General features: G+C 42.0%; 1 protein-coding gene across 2 annotated transcripts in view; it reads right to left on the reverse strand.

Moving 5' to 3' along the window:
• Nucleotides 1-4972: 4972 nt before the first annotated feature.
• The window catches only part of BABAM2 (BRISC and BRCA1 A complex member 2), an 896806-nt gene continuing 879412 nt past the window's right edge, over nucleotides 4973-22366 (reverse strand). For both annotated transcript variants that reach the window (XM_053712651.1, XM_053712652.1), the window contains exon 12: nucleotides 4973-6006. In XM_053712651.1, the coding sequence (XP_053568626.1) occupies nucleotides 5943-6006 (64 nt within the window). In that variant the 3' untranslated portion in view covers nucleotides 4973-5942. The remainder of the gene's footprint in view (nucleotides 6007-22366) is intronic.

The raw sequence follows: 22366 nt of genomic DNA on the forward strand, positions 1-22366 counted from the left end.
GGAAAGCTGCATATGTAGGATCAGAGGACTGTAGGGGACACACCTCACAGTATGAAGAGTCCTCAGAGGCAGAAGGCTCAGTGGCATCTAACATTATTATTATTCTTCTTTATTTATAAAGTGCCAACAGATTCCGCAGCGCTGTCCATGGGTACAAAAATAAAAGTACAGTACAATACAATATAAGAGACACCAGACAAAGTTTAACAAACAAATACAGGGGGAATTGAGGGCCCTGTTCCAGTGGGAACTTACAATCTAGATGGGTAGGAGGGTGAGAAACAGGAGGTGGGGACTGCAAAGGTGAGAAAGATGTTAATGTGGAGTTAGATGGGGGCAGCAATTAGGCAAGTTGAATTCATTTGTTACTGATTTGGAGATAGGCTTCCATGAACAGAAAGGTCTTTAGGGAGCGTTTAAAGGAGGAAAGGTTAGGGGAGAGTCTGACAGCTCTAGGAAGTGCATACCAGATGGTTGGTGCCGCACAAGAGAAGTCCAGTCAGTGAAGGGACCCGCAGAGAGGTGCAGCAGATACAGAGCATTGGGAGAGGTGGGTTAGCCTAGCAGAGGCATTTAGGATGGATTGAATAGGGGAGAGGCGATAGAGAGGGAGGAGATTACCAGGGAGTGGATTAGCTGTTTAGTAGTCTCAGCACTCAGAAACAGACGAGATATTGAGATATTGCGTAGGTGGTTGCGACAGGAGGAAGAGAGCAATTGGATGTGGGGTATGAAGGACAGATTGGAGTCAAGTGTAACTCCGAGGCAGCGGACTTGGGGTGATGGTGAGATAGTGGTGTCACCAACAGTGATTGGAGAGGAGGAGTCACCAGCAAAGGTGACAGAAAAGGACCTATTAGAGAGATAAGAGTGGATCCAGGAAAGGGCAGTGTCAGAGAGCCCAAGGGAGCTGAGAGTTCGTAGTAGAAGGGGATGGTCAACGGTGTCAAAGGCAGCAGACAGATCAAGTAAGATAAGTATTGAGTAGTGGCTGTTTTTTTTTAGCAGAAAGAAGATCATTGGCAACCTTGGTGAGGGCAGTCTCAGTTGAGTGTTGGGAACGGAAGCCAGATTGCAAGGGGTCGAGCAGTGAGTTGGAGGACAAGAAGTAGGTTAAGCGATCAAAGGACTTTTGAAGCTAGTGGACGCAGTGATACGGGGCGGTAGTTTGCAGGAGAATTGGGGTTGAGGGAGGGTTTTTTGAGGATGGGGGTGACCTTTGCATATTTGAAGGAAGATGGGAATGAACCGGTAGTAAGGGATAGGTTGAATATGTGAGTAAGAGCTGGAGTGAGGGTAGAAGACAGAGAAGGTATTAGATGTGAAGGGATAGGGTCAAGTGGGCAGGTAGTGAGGTGTGAGGAAGATAATAGGGAACTCACTTCAATCTTAGTGGTAGGGTGGAAGGTGCTGAGAGTGGTGGAGGGGGTTGCCGGGGGCGGAGATGGAAGGTTGCAGTCTTGTGTTGGGATATTACTTTTGATGGTAATTGTTTTGTTGAAAAAGTAGTCTGCCAGGTCTTGAGCACTAAAGGCAAATGAAGGGGGTGGGGCAGGTGGATAAAGGAGAGAAGAGACGTTTAGGGTTTGAGGCGTGAGTAGATAAGAGAAGAGAAGTAGGTTTGCTTGGCTAAGTGAAGGGCAGAGGAGTAAGAATAAAGAGGGAACTTATAGTGGAGGAAATCTGATTCAGAGCGGGATTTCCTCCAGGCATGTTCAGCAGCACGGGAGCATTTTTGCAGGTAGCGTGTTTTCTTAGAGTGCCAGGGTTGGAGCTGACGACGTGGGGTTCTGCGTATTTGGGAGGAGCAAAGTGTCCAATGCAGAGGAAGGAGTATTGTTATAGTGGGTTGTAGCAAGGTCAGGGCTGGATATTGTGGAAGTGTGGGGGAGGTGTTTTTGAATAAGGTTGGAGAGTTGTAGAGGATCCACAGTGTGCAGATTTCTACAGGTGCGGGGACGAGGGGGAGAAGAAAGTTTAGCCTGTATGTTAAGCTTAAAGGTGAGCAGATGGTGGTCTGAGATGGGAAATGGGCGACAGGTGGCGTTAGAGAGAGAGCAGAGGTAGGAGAATACTAGATCAATAGAGTGTCCGTCGCGGTGAGTAGGGAATAGGGTGGATTGTGAGAGACCAAAGGAGTTTGTGAGTGAGAGAAGCTTAGAGGCAGCAGGGGCAGATGGGTTATCAATGGGGATGTTGAAGTCCCCCAGGATTAAAGCAGGTGTATTTGTAGAGAGAAAGTGAGAAAGCCAGGCAGAAAAGTTATCAAGGAATTGGGAGGTTGGTCCAGGGGAGAATAGTTGGATGCAGTGAACTTCAAAGGAGGAAAAGGAAAGAGATGGATGAGGCTGCAGATGCTGAAAGGAGCAGGAGGGGGAGAGTAAGATTCCAACACCGCCACCAAGTCTCTCACCTTGCCTAGGTGTGTGGCTAAAGTGGAGACCACCGTGCGTGAGAGCAGCAATGGAAGCAGTGTCAGAAGATAACCAGGTTTCCGTAATTGCTAGAAGATTGAAGGTGTTAGAAACAAACAGGTCATGAACAGTTGTAAGTTTGTTACAGAAAGAGCGAGCATTCCAAAGAGCACAAGAAAAGAGAGGGGATAAGCACTGTGGGTTAATAGAGATGAGATTGTTAGGATTGCGTGACCAAGAGTTTTTGCAGCGGGGGACTGAGTGAGAGTGTAAAAGTGTGGTGATTGCTGCAGGGCCAGGGTTAGGAGAGATGTCACCAGCAGCAAGCAGTAGTAGGAGTGTGAGCGACAGAAGGTGAGAGGGGGACTTGTAGGAGCGGGTATGATTAGACACAGGAGAGTTAGATGGGGAAGTATTTCTAAGGAGAGAAAGTAGTTCATGAGAGGAGTGAAGATGAGATAAGGATAGTGTGGGGGTTATTGTTGCTACAGGGAAGTGCAGTGATTTTTAGGAAAAAGGCAGACAGAAATAGCAGAAAAGACATGGAAAGCATTGTGCAGGTGTATAGTTAGTAGGTTTTACCTGTTAGTGGGACATTTCTACATTCGATTAAAAGTATCATTTATTGGCACATAAAAGTAACAAACTAGTAATGAACTAGTGACATTTCAGGGTTTCCCCCTTAATCATACATTAAGAGGGAAACCCCGAAACATCACTAGTTTGTTACTTTTATGTGCCAATAAAAGATACTTTTAATCGAGTGCAAATTCCTCTATGATTTTTTAAGGGCATTCGTGGCTTCCCTGGTCTTCAAAGAGCACTAACAGTTGTTTGCCTGCTGTATCACAAACTGTGTATTAACATCTCAACATTGGTTGATGAAAACACCCTGTTGCGGCATATGGAACATAATTGAGAGGGCTGGACTACCCGGGCCTCCTCACAATATACACAGGTATCAAATTTTGTCATAGAGGGGTCACCCTCTAAAATATCAGAATCCTTTATAACTAGGTAACCCTATTTAAATCAAAGAGACAACCGGCACCTATACCCCCAATGGCTGGGGCACTCACCACCTCCTATGGTGCAGACAGTCTAGAGAAACTTGCTCCTCTCTGTAGACACTCGGTCAGGAATAGGAAATGGAAACCGTGACCACTCCTGGTCAAACAGTGCGCAATGCAGGACCGTCCCTGCTAAAGGAAAAGCGCGCCAGGCCTAATAAAAACTGTGCAGCTCTCAAGGTAAAGAGCAACCTGTACGTTCTATATCAGCCTATGAGCCCAAATACTTCACACATATAAGCAGCATAAATCACATAAACAAATATGATTAACAGCCCGCTGTTCAACAATCCCCCTCAGGAGATATTAAATTTTGATTCCATACAAATAAAGGAGTCCCACTGAGACCCTGTGTTATAGCATTAACATCTGTGTAAAAAATGAAATGATCTTACCGGAATCTATGCCGTGGAACAGAAACACGGTCCTTCACATGTGACAGACTGCAGCATCGCTTCTGACATGAACTTGAGTGATGAAAAGCAGGCAGTGAAACTCGTCAACACTGATGGCTCAGGAGCTGTTAATATGAGTCGGGATGGATTCGCAGAAAGACTCTCCCTGCATCTCCAGACACTAACTTTCATCAATGACAAGACTATTTAAAACTCCAGTCCCATTTCGAAGGGAAGATACCCTTCATAAGGAACTACTCCAAATTTTCTGACACTTCTCTGCCAACCTCCTGTGATGGAAGGCAAAGAATAACTGGGGGATGAGGGAAGTGGGGGAGGTAGTTAAGCCTTTGGCTGTGGTGTCTTTGCCTCCTCCTGGTGGCCAGGTTCAGTATTTCCCACAAGTAAGGAATGCAGCTGTGGACTCTCCATGTATTAAGAAGGAAATAATTTATCAGGTAAGCATACATTTTGTTTTCTTTCGTAAGGTGGTAAGAGTTTACAAGTCCATTACCTCAGGGAAACTAATACTCAAGCTGTGGAGTCTACGAGTAATGAGGGTGGAAGTAATGAGGTTGAGAAAAACATTTTGGAGCACAAAAAGGCAGACACCTGTTGCCTGGAGTACTGTCCTACCAAAAGCTGCTTTGGAAGAAGCAAAAACATCAAAATGGTAGAATTTAGTAAAGGTATGTAGGAATGACAATGTTGCTGCCTTGCAAATTTAGCCTGGAGATAAAACTTTAAAGCTCAAACCACATTCAAATGATGCAAAAGCCTTTCCTTTGAATTCTGAGAATTAGGACAAAAGGGAAGGAATCACATTTTCCCTACTGACTTTGTCTGAGGAAACTACCTTTGGTTAAAAAAAACAAACAAACATAGTTATCTTACACTAGAGTATTACCCACTCTTGCCTACGGGTGTCACATAAATGGACATATCCTTTAAAATGTCCTTTAAATATTTTGACTAAATCAGATGGAATGTTACATCATTTGAGCCAAGTCAAATATAGACATCACTTGCACCTACACACGTACATCCATTTCTACAATATCAATTTATAAAACAACTTTATCTGACACCTTGCTTATTTTACGTTCATTTATTGTTGCTGTTTATTTTCATATTTAAATGTATTTACAAGATATCAGAAAATCGATTAAAACACTTTCGATTACATTGTATGCCAACATAAAAGCTTATCAGGACTTTATCTCAAAAATCTTTATTGAAGTATAAGTAAATACATTTTGAAAAGCTTTAGGAGTGGAATATAATCTACATTTTTATTTGTAAATTGAGATGAGTAAAATCACTAGGAAAGACATCACCAGTACTATGTGTATTGAGATTAACTTGTTTATAATATTAATAAGTCAAATTAATTGTGTCGGGCAAATATTTACTCTCTGCATTTCTAATAAGGGGTTTTCTTCCTCCATAAAACTAGATGAATTTAAATTGAATAGTCATGCTGTAGACACCTTTCTATGCAAGTAATATCATGCTTTGTTGGAGATCTATATATATATATAAAAAAATGTGAAGTACCACCATTTTAAGATAGCATTCTGCTCTACATGCATTACACTGTGAGATTCACCAGTAGGGACATTTGTTTTTAATATCAATAAGTTGTTGGATCAGTGTGCAAGGCTGAACTGTAAAATGTTTATGTATATCAGATACTCTCAACATCAAGCCTTTGATTAATCTTTTACTACAGATTCCAAGCTTTAGCTCTTCATTCTAAAAATGTCAAAATATCTAAACACAAACTTTTATCCTAAACCCTTAGAATGTTGGTCCTGACTAAACAGACCATATTAACATTTTCAAATATCATTAACCTAGAAATTTACGAACATAGCAGAGAGTAATAAAGTCAGCTTTATTCAGAAATAAAGCTTATACACAATTTAGTCATGTTCTGTTATTCAACAACACATGTAGCACAGTTGTTATCATGGTAGGTAATTTGACTTGTGTTTAGTAGGACATTGCATGGTATAAAATTATTCCTCTGACGGATAAGATACTTGTTGTAGAAGTAGTTTCTAGAGTTTTCCATTGGCAAATGCAGCTTCCTGGAACTGTGGTACAAAACTTCTGAAATAAGCCCTGAAAGAAAATAAAAAGCATGTTTAGTCTGGAACTAAACTACTTATCCAATAGATAATCTTGTATATGTATAGTTTGATAACTGTGTTGACACCTATGAACCACTCAGAATATGGAGAAACCAGGTATCCATTTGTTTGTAACCATGTAATTTTATATTGGATGTATTTTAAGAATCCAAACACTCTGGAACCAGAATTAGAATTTGTCTAGACATCTAAATTTAGATTTCTGTAAACAGAGCAGAAAGGGAGCTACAGTGTGTAACCCAAGATATGCCTGAGGAAACGGTGTTTTAAACCGAGAAACGCGTTGCAGTTTTAGGGGGTCACTGGAATACCCCTTATCCACTTTTATAGCACTGCTGTTATATTTTTTAAACTTTGTTTTTAATAAATAAAATTTTTATGAAAAAGGCTTTGAGTGGATACACCTTACCTGCCAGCCATCTGGATTGATATATGGGAGATAAACCATTTAAACCTGTATGCTCCTGAAATACAGCTTGCTTTGGAAACTTGCACATGGGGTGAGCTGACACACCTCTTCCTAATCTGCCAGCCTGCTCCTACCAGCACATTAGTGTGCTCAGCCTAAATGTGAGTACCCATTTGGCAATTTATTAAAGCTAATACAACTGTAATGATCTGCACATGTAGTGCCTGTCTTTGTGTTTTGCTTTATCCCAATACTACAGCACAAAAGAAAAAACCCTGCTGTGGGTGAGCTGTTACACCTATTTAAATCTACAGCCTGCACCTACTAGCACATTGGTGCGCTTTTGGAATACGTGAGTACCCATTTAGCTTGATTGTTTATTGTATCCATATACATCTGATGATACCACACATGAGGCGCCCCTCTGTTTCTCCATATTCCTCATAGTTAACCCAAAGGTCTATTGGTGACAAATTTAAGAAACATTTTAATATTTTCGGTAAATGGTTTCCTTTAAACATATTTCAATATAACATCTTATCAATAATCACCAAAAGATCTATAAGATCTGCCCATTTACTTTTCTGATGTGTAGTCTTAATTCTTAGAAGAACCTAGCGTAAGCCAGGCATTTCAGAGTTCACATAGAGTCTCTCTTACTAGCTCTATTGGAGGTCAGTTCCATGAATTAGCCACCCTTTCTGTAAATTGCTCCTAAACCTACTAAAACTCCAGGTAGAGATCATGACCACTGTTCTGGTTTTGGTGAAAAAATGCTTTCAGATTTAACTTTATTAAACCATTTATTATTCTTGTTTGAAGTCTTTGCTTACAAGTTTTATTTTGTAGACCATATACCATTTAGTAGCATTCTTTGACACTTTTTTAGTTTATTTATTATCTTCTGGAGATTAGGAATTTTTTTCTCTACTGCCAACATTAATTCCTATACAGCTAATCACTCTCTTTGCTTACTGCATTACTTAAATGTTAAATGACCTGCAATAATTTTCCCAAGCCCTGTTCTTTTATTACTGTTAGTAAAGTGCCACTGAGTTGATAGATAATATTTGGGTTTTTGCATTCTAAGTGTACGTTGTGGTGTTAAATTTTAGACCCAGTTCTTGTCAGACCCTTCAGTTTTATTAAATCACTAACTTATATAATCTAACTCTCCTGCAAAATAAGCTCTATTACAATCATTAATATCATCTGCAAATAGAGGGACCTTCCACTGAAGCCCATACCATGAATATGCAAACATAACAGGCACAATAATGAGTCCTGGGAAAGACCACTATTAACTGGCATCACTAGGGTTGGTGTCACCCGGAGCGGTAAGTCACCCCCCCCCCAGTAATGTTCTTTTTTTTTTTTATTGCAAGAAGAGGATTTCATAGAAAAGGCAAACTTCTCCAATGGACAGAAAGCAGACACACAAAAACACAGGCACACACACATACAAATACTCAGACACACACACACTCAGACACACATAAAAACACACCCAGGCACACACACAAAAACACCCAGGCACACACAGAAAACACTCAAACACACACAGATACAAAATATGTAAACTGCACTGCATTAATTATAAAGCTCATGTCTAGAGCTGCTCCCTGGCTCAGCAGAACATCAAATGAAAGATAAACAGTGCACTCTAAAAATAAATTATTAAAGAAAAGGTTTAGGTGCGCGAACTATGAAAATTCTGCTCTCTGACTCTGTTCCAAGTCTGTCAGTGCACAGCCCCAGGCCGCGTGCCATATCGCTTCTTATGGCCAAGCACCTCAGCACTCTGCCCACCCCTAGACCCCCGCTTTCCCCTCCTACCTCTTCAGTGTGCCCTTAGTGTACCGTAACTGTACCGGTCTGGTGGGTATCATACGAGGCTCCTTCACTTTAGAGACAGTGTCAGACAGTCATGCGGTCAGGTGCCAGGCATCACGATTTCCCGGTTCCCGTTTAGAGAGACAGCACAGCAGTGAGTGACTCCACTGCTCTACAGTGAGCACAGATAGGCAGGCAGGTTTAGGCTAGCAGCGCAACTTTGCAAGCCCCACGGCACGGCCACAACATTCATAGTGAAATTGGGCAGGGGAGGAGCAAAATACAAACAAGCAAAAGCAGCCGGGAAAACTATTTGTGGAAATTGCGCATAGGCTCAAGGGGCAAAAAAATTAATTGTGTCTACAACTTCCCCAGTCTTACTAATGTTCACAACTGCTGGCCCCTCTAATAAAAAAATCTTTGCATCTCTACATTGTATTTCTTTGAATTTCAATAAAATTTAAATTGTGTCACCCGGATGCGGTCCGCACCCTCTAGTGACGCCACTGTTTAAATGCACTAAAATACCCTGCTGCAAGTAGTGTTAAATGTGATACTGAAATCTAGCTAAGCTATGTCTCTCATTCACCCTGCTCTGTCACTTTAGTTAAACAGAAATCTACTATATAATGACATGACTTCCTAACAAAACATGTGCTGTATCTAATGTTTAGCTACATTTTATTAAAAAACATAAAACTGCATTTATAAAAGTCTGCCAGCAACATACTGCAAAACTACCTACAACGTGCAAAGAATATTGTATTTAGGAACTTGATAACCCTGCACTATAACATTCTCTCTCTTCTTTAATATGTTCTTAATGATCCATTTTACCTGCTGGAGCATATTAAATTGTGCACAAATAGCTCCTTTGCCTTTACTTTGTCATTTGAAATAGCTGCTTTGTTAGTTGAAACTAACACCAACACTAACTGAATATACTTCTGAATTTTAATAAAGCAGTTATGGTTATAAAAAAGCTATGAAAAAGAAAAAAAAACGCAACAGAAAACCATCTTCACAGGGGATAGTAGACAGAGAGCAAAGCCCATTTAAAGGGTGTTCCTACAGTGACTTTAAATATAATGAACGCTTATCAGTTGCTTGCCCTTCATGTTCCTTTAAATATAACAACTAATGTTAAAGATTCAAATAAAATAAATACATTGGACGCCTATTTACAGCTCTCCTTGCATAAACCACAAGTACCAAACAAAACATTTCTGAAGACATCATTGAAATCATCAAATTCCATTATAACTATAATGTTATGTTCTAAGAGACAAAAATCAGTTTTGATTATTTATTTAATCCAGTATGTAACTCCCCCCCTCCCCCCAAAAGAAATAAAAAAATGTAATTTTAGGACAGGCTCTGAATAAATGTACTAAAATAAACTTCAGTTGCATTGAATACATTTTTATTATGAATTTGCAACACATTTAGCTAGAACACAAGGTAATATATGCTTTATGGGAAATTGTTTCCAATAGAATTTATACCCATGTCTCCCCACGCTTAAAATAAATTATTACTGCCTTCTATTCCAGGCAAAAAAAGAAAAGAAAAAGAATTCCCTACTACTGGCAAGAATATTGCTAATCTATTATCCCATTTTAGGAATTTAAATATAGTAAGCATTTAATATATTTTTATATAGTACATTATTTTTAACTAGTCCTAAAGCCTGTGCACATGGGCCATTTTTTTGCAGTACAGCAGTCCCACCCCTTGCTCTCTCTCTATATCCCCTCTCTTTTGCTCTCTCTCTCCCCCCTCTCTTTCTCCCCTCTCTTTTCCGCCTCTCTTTTGCTCTCTCTCTCCCCCCTCTCTTTTGCAGTCTCTCTCCCTCTCTTTTGCTCTCTCTCCCCCCTCTCTTTTTCTCTCCCTCTCCCCCTCTTTTGCTCTCTCTCTCCCCCTCTTTTTCTCTCTCTCTCCCCCCCCTCTTTTTCTCTCCCTCTCCCCTCTCTTTTGCTCTCTCTCTCCCCCCTCTCTTTTGCCATCTTTCTCACTCTTTTGCTGTCTCTATCCCTCTCTTTTGCTCTCTCTCTTCCCCCCTCTCGCTTGCTCTCTCTCTCCTCTCATTTGCTCTCTCTCTCCCTCTCCTTTCTTTTGCTCTCTCTCTCCCTCTCTTTTGCTGTCTCATGCCCTCTCTTTTGCTGTCTCTCTCCCCCTCTCTTTTGCGCTCTCTCCCCCCTCTCTTTTTCGCTCTCTCCCCCCTCTCTTTTATGCGCTCTCCCCCCTCTCTTTTGTGCTCGCTCTCCCCCTCTCTCTTTTGTGCTCTCTCCCCTCTCTTTTGCGCTCTCTTCCCCCTCTATTTTGCGCTCTCTCCCCCCTCTATTTTGCGCTCTCTCCCCCCTCTCTTTTGCGCTCTCTCCCCCCTCTCTTTTGCACTCTCTCTCTTGTGCTCTCTTCCCCTCTCTCTTTTGTGCTCTCTCCCCCTCTCTTTGGCTGTCTCTCTCCCACAGCTCTCTTTATCCCCCCTCTTCTGCTCTCTCTATCCCCTTCTTTTTAGAGCTCTCTGTCTCAATCTCATTCACTGTGCACTCGCCCGGCATCTGGCCCCGCCCAGCCCCACCCATGTCACGACTGACCCCGTCTGACCACGCCACACCCAGGCCCCGTCGGCCACGCCCACTCCACCACACACAACACCAGGAGGAAGACACTGACAGTTAGAAGGCCAGGTGTGTTTGTCCTCGTGCGCAGTCTCTACTGCGCATGACAGCTTCGGACAAACACACTTGGCCTTTTATTATATAGGATACATTGAGTGATTTATTTTGCTCCACAAAATAAATATTTTTTTAAAAAAACTAGGACTAACGATTTTTCCTAACTTAACATAGGAAAATTATTTTCTAGAAGTGATCCAATCCAAAGTTAATTTACATACTTATATTTTTCAATATTTGGAAGCTAATAAACACCTCTTATATACTTGCTTTTTCCCCCATATAGAATGTGCTTTTTGTTCTATATATGTTTTTTTTTTTTTTAAATAAATCAAAGTTTATTAAGGCATTTATCAAAACACTATTCAAAGCATGGCAACAAGGGTATTGTTTCCACAATATGGCGACAAACTTTTGTAGAAATAGGAAATAAAAAATACAAGATTAACCACCAGATTGACACATCAAATTCCAGAGACAAAATTCCTGAAACATATCATACCCCAAAGTGTTAAGCTTATATATACGTGTGTTGAGTACCCAACAGTTATTGAAAAAGAGACAACACTAACTACACCGGTGTACATTATCTGGGATATTATAAAATGTAACATCTCATAATGTTAACTTAAACTGAAGAGTCATCAAGCATATGAGATGAACATGGGGTGTCTAGCAAATGAAACTAACAACCATGCGGTCTGGTACATCAGAGATGGTGGGGGCAGATAGACCAGATATATGCTTGGAGCACATATTGCTCCGTAACGACACGGGGCTAGCTACAGATAAAGAAGGAACAATCACTATGCAACAGCCTAACTTGGAGAGTTCCCCACACCATTTTGGGACCTCTCTCTTTTGCTCTCTCTCTCCCCCCTCTCTTTTGCTGTCTCTCTCACTCTTTTGCTGTCTCTCTCCCTCTCTTTTGCTCTCTCTCTTCCCCCCTCTCGTTTGCTCTCTCTCTCTCCTCTCATTTGCTCTCTCTTTCCCTCTCCTCTCTTTTGCTCTCCCTCTCTTTTGCTCTCTCTCTTTCCCTCTCTTTTGCTCTCTCTCTCTCTTTTGCTGTCTCTCGCCCTCTCTTTTGCTGTCTCTTTCCCCCTCTCTTTTGCGCTCTCCCCCCCTCTCTTTTATGCTTTCTCCCCCTCTCTTTTGTGCTCTCTCCCCCCCTTCCTTTTGTGCTCGCTCTCCCCCTCTCTCTTTTGTGCTCTCCCCCCCTCTATTTTGCGCTCTCACCCCCTCTCTTTTGTGCTCTCTCCCCCTCTCTTTTGTGCTCTCTGTCTTGTGCGCTCTCCCCCTCTCTCTCTTTTGTGCTCTCCCCCTCTCTTTTGTGCTCACTCTCCCCCCTCTCTCTTTATCCCCCCTCTTCTGCTCTCTCTATCCCCTTCTTTTTAGAGCTCTCTGTCTCAATCTCATTCACTGTGCACTCGCCCCGCATCTGGCCCCGTCCGCGTCACACCCGGCCCCACCCATGTCGCATCCGACCCCCGTCCGGCCACGCCCACGTCACACCCGGGCCCCGTCGGCCACGCCCACTCCACCACACACAACGCCTGGAGGAAGACACTGACAGTTAGAAGGCCAGGTGTGTTTGTCCTTGTGCGCAGTCTCTACTGCGCATGACAGCTTCGGACAAACACACTTGGCCTTTTATTATATAGGATACAATGAGTGATTTCTTTTGCTCCACAAAATAAATATTTTTTTTTTAAAAACTAGGACTAACAATTTTTCCTAACTTAAAGGGACAGTCTAGTATAAATTAAACTTTCATTATTCAGATAGAACTTTTAATTTTAATCAACTTTCCAATTTACTTTTATCATCAAATTTGCTTTTTTCTCTTGGTATTCTTAGTTTAAACTAAACATAGGTAGGCTCATATGCTAATTTCTAAGCCTTTGAGGGCTGCCTCTTATCACATGCTTTTTAAATCTCTTTTCAACACAAAGAGACAGAAAGTACACATGGGTTATATAGATAACACTGTGTTCAGGCACAGAAAGTTATTTAAGATTTAGCACAAAACAATGCTAAATTTAAGACATTAGATAATAAACAGCCACAGTCATGTGACCAGGGGGCTGGAAGAAGGTTCCTAGATACAAGGTAATCACAGAGGTAAAAACTATATTAATATAACTGTGTTGGCTATGCAAAACTGGGGAATGTGTAATAAAGGGATTATCTATCTTTTAAAACAATAACAATTATATGGTAGACTGTCCCTTTAACATAGGAAAATTATTTTCTAGAAGTGATCCAATCCAAAGTTAATTTACATACTTATATTTTTCAATATTTGAAAGCTAATAAACACCTCTTATATACTTGCTTTTTCCCCCATATAGAATGTGTTTTTTGTTCTAAATATGGTTTTTTTTTTTTAAATAAATCAAAGTTTATTAAGGCATTTATCAAAACACTATTCAAAGCATGACAACATGGGTATTGTCTCCACAATATGGCGACAAACTTTTGTAGAAATAGGAAATAAAAAATACAAGATTAACCACCAGATTGACACATCAAATTCCAGAGACAAAATTCCTGAAACATATCATACCCCAAAGTGTTGAGCTTATATATACGAAAAACATAATATGTGTGGAGAATTATGATGGCCGTACCAAAGGCAAATCAAGTATAACATAACATTTTTTGTAAGAGATTACTGTAGTACCTCTTTATCAGGACATACGGCCTCATAGGGTGATACTTTAAACTGAGCTACTTAGGGTTATAACGAATTAGCTTAACTGAGAGATACAGTTTTTACTATAGGATCTATAACATTAAAAAGTGAGAAAAAATGTAAACAGAAATTATCCCATAAAATGGCTCAACAGTGGATAAGTACCGCTTAAAGTAGAGCACGATAGTAGCAGTGAAGGAGTTAACTGTGGTAGTAAGACGTCTCATTTAGCCCTGATCAGTCTACATTATCAGGAAGGTAGAGGGGAACTGGTATCTGAGGTACGCACTGTAGGGTAAAACTACTGCAGAGTTAATCTATATAATAATGCCGAACATAACAGTAAAACGTAACACAAGCGGAGAGGGCAGTTTTTCAGATAAACAATAGGAATCTACCCACTATAACGGTTTCATAAATTACACGAAAATGATGGTTTGGCATTCACCAAATTAGTAATACAAGATTTACAATTATATCAAACATTATAGGAAGCTTATGTAGCTAAACCTTCTGGTCATGCTAAACCATACTTTCAGACTTTCTAATTGGAGGCTGATATAAGCGTATCTCACGCACCTCAGCGGAAGTAACCTAGGGCTCCTGTAATTTCGTATCATCATAGTGGCTATGTGTATAGGGTCACGTAGCTAGTGTGTTGTGCTGGTAATACATCAGACGTAATATGTATTCAACAAGCTAATACTAGGAAAGAGCATCCTAGGTAGTTCGATGTGGTGATATATTTTTGGCTTTTTTATTAAAACAGATAAGATTCACCAAGTATAAAGTGGCCTCTTTCAATTGGATTGTGACCCAACGGTGCAATAGATTATGTATAAGACTCTTGAAATACATTAAGTGTCATTCAGGGTGATAGACATTCCTGTTTCCCAGTAGCAGGTTTATGCACATTTACCCATCTTGTTAACCGTTAAGTAAATCTTAGCTAATGAGAGAGTTAGAGTTAAAATCAGAAGGATAGACCTCACTTCTTCAAAAATGATAGACTACACATTTATATGGTTGAGTACCCAACAGTTATTGAAAAAGAGACAACACTAACTACACCGGTGTACATTATCTGGGATATTATAAAATGTAACATCTCATAATGTTAACTTAAACTGAAGAGTCATCAAGCATATGAGATGAACATGGGGTGTCTAGCAAATGAAACTAACAACCATGCGGTCTGGTACATCAGAGATGGCGGGGGGCAGATAGACCAGATATATGCTTGGAGCACATATTGCTCTATAACGACACGGGGCTAGCTACAGATAAAGAAGCAACAATCACTATGCAACAGCCTAACTTGGAGAGTTCCCCACACCATTTTGGGACCTTTCTTCTTGTGGGTGTGGCCGGTCCCGGGGAGCTGGGGTCTGTGATTGAGGAGGATCAAGATGGCGTTACGGTGTCACCCATGCCAGTATTCATACCTGAACTGATAAGACTGCACAACCCGGAGACTCAACAACAACTTACCCCACTTTTGTTGGAAGATACAACCCGACTCCGATGGAGGAAGGCATTACCAAGACCAGCAGAACATATGATCTTCTATTCAGGTGATGGGGAATTTCAAACAGAAATATTTTACCCCGCGCTTTTACAATGTGAACCGCATGTACTTTGGGCATTCTGCTTTAATCTGCTCATTAGATCTGGTATTGGGTAGGGTGAATGGATTTTACCCTTCTCTATATGGGATATAAAATGAGACTTCCCATCAGATTTCTTATACTCCAGACATGAGAGAAATAACCTTTATTTCCTTTTAGTATAGGAAGACAACTTCCAGGTTCTCTATATATATATTAATAAAGGGATTGGATATAACATAACATAATATTCAGAGACCCTCCCAATATAAATAGGTTGCCACAAAATCTAAATAATAAAGAATTTATTCCAAAGCTTCTTGCTTTTATTATTAGGGCTATATATCTTACAAAAAGAGATTATTTGATTGTCCAAACGTGTTCATAAAACTAATATCGACCTAGATTATCTGTGACAACACTACATCATTTTCTTTAAAAGGTGTAGGGTGGTAACTAGCCATAGAACAAGCTATTATGCTATTGTTCGTTCCCAGGTTGAGCGCTTCTCTCTTTTTATTTATGCAAATTATGACACTTAGGGAAGTCTCCCTAAGTGTGATGCGGGAATCCAGACGTGGATCCGTTGCTCAGTGTGCCTAGAGGGATATGGCTGCACCTCACTGACGAGGCCCACAATAGGCCAAAACGTACGTCTGGGGTTTTGCTGTTTCTCTTGTTCAGAGAGGGATTCCCTGGTATTTCGGGGCTGGACTGTACTGTGAAGTCAGGATCAGACTGATATGCTACAGGAAAGTTCTTCTCTGTGAAAGGCACATATTGGAGCAAAAAGAGGCTGCTTCTAGGGTGGTAACTAGCCATAGAACAAGCTATTATGCTATTGTTCGTTCCCAGGTTGAGTGCTTCTCTCTTTTTATTTATGCAAATTATGACACTTAGGGAAGTCTCCCTAAGTGTGATGCGGGAATCCAGACGTGGACCCGTTGCTCAGTGTGCCTAGAGGGATATGGCTGCACCTCACTGACGAGGCCCACAATAGGCCGAAACGTACATCTGGGGTTTTGCTGTTTCTCTTGTTCAGAGAGGGATTGCCTGGTATTTCGGGGCTGGACTGTACTGTGAAGTCAGGATCAGACTTATATGCTACAGGAAAGTTCTTCTCTGTGAAAGGCACATATTGGAGCAAAAAGAGGCTGCTTCTAGGGTGGTAACTAGCCATAGAACAAGCTATTATGCTATTGTTCGTTCCCAGGTTGAGCGCTTCTCTCTTTTTATTTATACAATTTTAATGGTAGGTTTATTTGAACAGTGAGAGACATAATAACAACAAAAAAATCCAGAAAAACGCTTTTCAAAAAAGCTATTAATTGATTTGCATTTTAATGAGTGAAATAAGTATTTGATCCCCTATCAATCAGCAAGATTTCTATCTCCCAGGTATCTTTTATACAGGTAACGAGCTGAGATTTGGAGTACTCTATTAAAGTGAGTGCTCCTAATCTCAGCTTGCTACCTGTATAAAAGACACCTTTCCACAGAAGCAATCAATCAGATTCCAAACTCTCCACACCATGGCCAAGATCAAAGAGCTATCCAAGGATATCAAGGACAAGATTGTAGACCTACACAAGGCTGGAATGGGCTACAAGACCATCGCCAAGTAGCTTGGTAAGAAGGTGACAACAGTGTGCAATTATTCACAAATGGCAGAAACACAAAAACAAAATTTATGCTTACCTGATAAATTTCTTTCTTTCCGGGCATGGGGAGTCCACAAAACATTCTGATTACTAGTGGGATATTCATTCCCGGCCAGCAGGAGTAGGCAAATAGCACCCCAGCAGAGCTGAATCACTTCCCTTACCTATAACCCCCAGTCATTCGGCCGAAGGGAAATGGAAAAAGAAGATAACACAAGGGTATAGAGGTGCCTGAGGACTAGACAAAAAACTGCTGTTATAATTTGTTTAAGGGTGGGTTGTGGACACTCCGTGCCCATAAATAAATAAATTTATCAGGTAAGCATAAATGTTGTTTTCTTTCCTATGGCACGGAGAGTCCACAAAACATTGTGGAAAAACAATACCCAAGCTAGAGGACACATAATGAATAGGGAGGGAGAACAAGACAGGCGGACCTAAACTGAAGGCACCACCGCTTGAAGAACCTTTCTCCCAAAAGAAGCCTCAGCTGAGGCAAAAGTATCAAATTTGTAGAATTTGGAAAAAGTATGAATAGAGGACCAAGTGGCTGCCTTACAGATTTGCTCCCCAGAAGCTTCATTTTTGAAAGCCCATGAAGATGAAACAGCTCTAGTGGAATGAGCCGTAATTCTCTCAAGTGGCTGCTGTCCAGCTGTCTCATAAGCTAAATGGATAACACTTCTCAACCAGAGAGAAAGAGTGGTAGAAGTGGCCTTCTGACCCCTACGCTTACCAGACAAAACAAGAAACAGGGCAGAAGTCTGTCAAAAATCTTTAGTTGCTTGAAGGAAAAATTTAAGAGCATGCACAACATCCAAGTTATGCAAAAAACAGAATTTATGTTTACCTGATAAATTACTTTCTCCAACGGTGTGTCCGGTCCACGGCGTCATCCTTACTTGTGGGATATTCTCTTCCCCAACAGGAAATGGCAAAGAGCCCAGCAAAGCTGGTCACATGATCCCTCCTAGGCTCCGCCTACCCCAGTCATTCGACCGACGTTAAGGAGGAATATTTGCATAGGAGAAACCATATGGTACCGTGGTGACTGTAGTTAAAGAAAATAAATTATCAGACCTGATTAAAAAAACCAGGGCGGGCCGTGGACCGGACACACCGTTGGAGAAAGTAATTTATCAGGTAAACATAAATTCTGTTTTCTCCAACATAGGTGTGTCCGGTCCACGGCGTCATCCTTACTTGTGGGAACCAATACCAAAGCTTTAGGACACGGATGAAGGGAGGGAGCAAATCAGGTCACCTAAATGGAAGGCACCACGGTTTGCAAAACCTTTCTCCCAAAAATAGCCTCAGAAGAAGCAAAAGTATCAAACTTGTAAAATTTGGTAAAAGTGTGCAGTGAAGACCAAGTCGCTGCCCTACATATCTGATCAACAGAAGCCTCGTTCTTGAAGGCCCATGTGGAAGCCACAGCCCTAGTGGAATGAGCTGTGATTCTTTCGGGAGGCTGCCGTCCGGCAGTCTCGTAAGCCAATCTGATGATGCTTTTAATCCAAAAAGAGAGAGAGGTAGAGGTTGCTTTTTGACCTCTCCTTTTACCGGAATAAACAACAAACAAGGAAGATGTTTGTCTAAAATCCTTTGTAGCATCTAAATAGAATTTTAGAGCGCGAACAACATCCAAATTGTGCAACAAACGTTCCTTCTTTGAAACTGGTTTCGGACACAGAGAAGGTACGATAATCTCCTGGTTAATGTTTTTGTTAGAAACAACTTTTGGAAGAAAACCAGGTTTAGTACGTAAAACCACCTTATCTGCATGGAACACCAGATAAGGAGGAGAACACTGCAGAGCAGATAATTCTGAAACTCTTCTAGCAGAAGAAATTGCAACTAAAAACAAAACTTTCCAAGATAATAATTTAATATCAACGGAATGCAAGGGTTCAAACGGAACCCCCTGAAGAACTGAAAGAACTAAATTGAGACTCCAAGGAGGAGTCAAAGGTTTGTAAACAGGCTTAATTCTAACCAGAGCCTGAACAAAGGCTTGAACATCTGGCACAGCGGCCAGCTTTTTGTGAAGTAACACAGACAAGGCAGAAATCTGTCCCTTCAGGGAACTTGCAGATAATCCTTTTTCCAATCCTTCTTGAAGGAAGGATAGAATCCTAGGAATCTTAACCTTGTCCCAAGGGAATCCTTTAGATTCACACCAACAGATATATTTTTTCCAAATTTTGTGGTAAATCTTTCTAGTTACAGGCTTTCTGGCCTGAACAAGAGTATCGATAACAGAATCTGAGAACCCTCGCTTCGATAAGATCAAGCGTTCAATCTCCAAGCAGTCAGCTGGAGTGAAACCAGATTCGGATGTTCGAACGGACCCTGAACAAGAAGGTCTCGTCTCAAAGGTAGCTTCCAAGGTGGAGCCGATGACATATTCACCAGATCTGCATACCAAGTCCTGCGTGGCCACGCAGGAGCTATCAAGATCACCGACGCCCTCTCCTGATTGATCCTGGCTACCAGCCTGGGGATGAGAGGAAACGGCGGGAACACATAAGCTAGTTTGAAGGTCCAAGGTGCTACTAGTGCATCCACTAGAGCCGCCTTGGGATCCCTGGATCTGGACCCGTAGCAAGGAACTTTGAAGTTCTGACGAGAGGCCATCAGATCCATGTCTGGAATGCCCCACAGCTGAGTGACTTGGGCAAAGATTTCCGGATGGAGTTCCCACTCCCCCGGATGCAATGTCTGACGACTCAGAAAATCCGCTTCCCAATTTTCCACTCCTGGGATGTGGATAGCAGACAGGTGGCAGGAGTGAGACTCCGCCCATAGAATGATTTTGGTCACTTCTTCCATCGCCAGGGAACTCCTTGTTCCCCCCTGATGGTTGATGTACGCAACAGTTGTCATGTTGTCTGATTGAAACCGTATGAACTTGGCCCTCGCTAGCTGAGGCCAAGCCTTGAGAGCATTGAATATCGCTCTCAGTTCCAGAATATTTATCGGTAGAAGAGATTCTTCCCGAGACCAAAGACCCTGAGCTTTCAGGGATCCCCAGACCGCGCCCCAGCCCATCAGACTGGCGTCGGTCGTGACAATGACCCACTCTGGTCTGCGGAATGTCATCCCTCGTGACAGGTTGTCCAGGGACAGCCACCAACGGAGTGAGTCTCTGGTCCTGTGATTTACTTGTATCTTCGGAGACAAGTCTGTATAGTCCCCATTCCACTGACTGAGCATGCACAGTTGTAATGGTCTTAGATGAATGCGTGCAAAAGGAACTATGTCCATTGCCGCTACCATCAACCCGATCACTTCCATGCACTGAGCTATGGAAGGAAGAGGAACGGAATGAAGTATCCGACAAGAGTCTAGAAGTTTTGTTTTTCTGGCCTCTGTCAGAAAAATCCTCATTTCTAAGGAGTCTATTATTGTTCCCAAGAAGGGAACCCTTGTTGACGGAGATAGAGAACTCTTTTCCACGTTCACTTTCCATCCGTGAGATCTGAGAAAGGCCAGGACAATGTCCGTGTGAGCCTTTGCTTGAGGAAGGGACGACGCTTGAATCAGAATGTCGTCCAAGTAAGGTACTACAGCAATGCCCCTTGGTCTTAGCACAGCTAGAAGGGACCCTAGTACCTTTGTGAAAATCCTTGGGGCAGTGGCTAATCCGAAAGGAAGCGCCACGAACTGGTAATGTTTGTCCAGGAATGCGAACCTCAGGAACCGATGATGTTCCTTGTGGATAGGAATATGTAGATACGCATCCTTTAAATCCACCGTGGTCATGAATTGACCTTCCTGGATGGAAGGAAGAATAGTTCGAATGGTTTCCATCTTGAACGATGGAACCTTGAGAAACTTGTTTAAGATCTTGAGATCTAAGATTGGTCTGAACGTTCCCTCTTTTTTGGGAACTATAAACAGATTGGAGTAGAACCCCATCCCTTGTTCTCTTAATGGAACAGGATGAATCACTCCCATTTTTAACAGGTCTTCTACACAATGTAAGAATGCCTGTCTTTTTATGTGGTCTGAAGACAACTGAGACCTGTGGAACCTCCCCCTTGGGGGAAGTCCCTTGAATTCCAGAAGATAACCTTGGGAGACTATTTCTAGCGCCCAAGGATCCAGAACATCTCTTGCCCAAGCCTGAGCGAAGAGAGAGAGTCTGCCCCCCACCAGATCCGGTCCCGGATCGGGGGCCAACATTTCATGCTGTCTTGGTAGCCGTGGCAGGTTTCTTGGCCTGCTTTCCCTTGTTCCAGCCTTGCATTGGTCTCCAAGCTGGCTTGGCTTGAGAAGTATTACCCTCTTGCTTAGAGGACGTAGCACTTTGGGCTGGTCCGTTTCTACGAAAGGGACGAAAATTAGGTTTATTTTTTGCCTTGAAAGGCCGATCCTGAGGAAGGGCGTGGCCCTTACCCCCAGTGATATCAGAGATAATCTCTTTCAAGTCAGGGCCAAACAGCGTTTTCCCCTTGAAAGGAATGTTAAGTAACTTGTTCTTGGAAGACGCATCAGCCGACCAAGATTTCAACCAAAGCGCTCTGCGCGCCACAATAGCAAACCCAGAATTCTTAGCCGCTAACCTAGCCAATTGCAAAGTGGCGTCTAGGGTGAAAGAATTAGCCAATTTAAGAGCATTGATTCTGTCCATAATCTCCTCATAAGGAGGAGAATCACTATCGACCGCCTTTATCAGCTCATCGAACCAGAAACATGCGGCTGTAGCGACAGGGACAATGCATGAAATTGGTTGTAGAAGGTAACCCTGCTGAACAAACATCTTTTTAAGCAAACCTTCTAATTTTTTATCCATAGGATCTTTGAAAGCACAACTATCCTCTATGGGTATAGTGGTGCGTTTGTTTAAAGTGGAAACCGCTCCCTCGACCTTGGGGACTGTCTGCCATAAGTCCTTTCTGGGGTCGACCATAGGAAACAATTTTTTAAATATGGGGGGAGGGACGAAAGGAATACCGGGCCTTTCCCATTCTTTATTAACAATGTCCGCCACCCGCTTGGGTATAGGAAAAGCTTCTGGGAGCCCCGGCACCTCTAGGAACTTGTCCATTTTACATAGTTTCTCTGGGATGACCAACTTGTCACAATCATCCAGAGTGGATAATACCTCCTTAAGCAGAATGCGGAGATGTTCCAACTTAAATTTAAATGCAATCACATCAGGTTCAGCTTGTTGAGAAATGTTCCCTGAATCAGTAATTTCTCCCTCAGACAAAACCTCCCTGGCCCCATCAGACTGGGTTAGGGGCCCTTCAGAAATATTATTATCAGCGTCGTCATGCTCTTCAGTATCTAAAACAGAGCAGTCGCGCTTACGCTGATAAGTGTTCATTTTGGCTAAAATGTTTTTGACAGAATTATCCATTACAGCCGTTAATTGTTGCATAGTAAGGAGTATTGGCGCGCTAGATGTACTAGGGGCCTCCTGAGTGGGCAAGACTCGTG

The sequence above is a fragment of the Bombina bombina genome, chromosome 4, assembly GCF_027579735.1.
Source record: "Bombina bombina isolate aBomBom1 chromosome 4, aBomBom1.pri, whole genome shotgun sequence".
NCBI classification, from domain to species: Eukaryota; Metazoa; Chordata; class Amphibia; order Anura; family Bombinatoridae; genus Bombina; species Bombina bombina.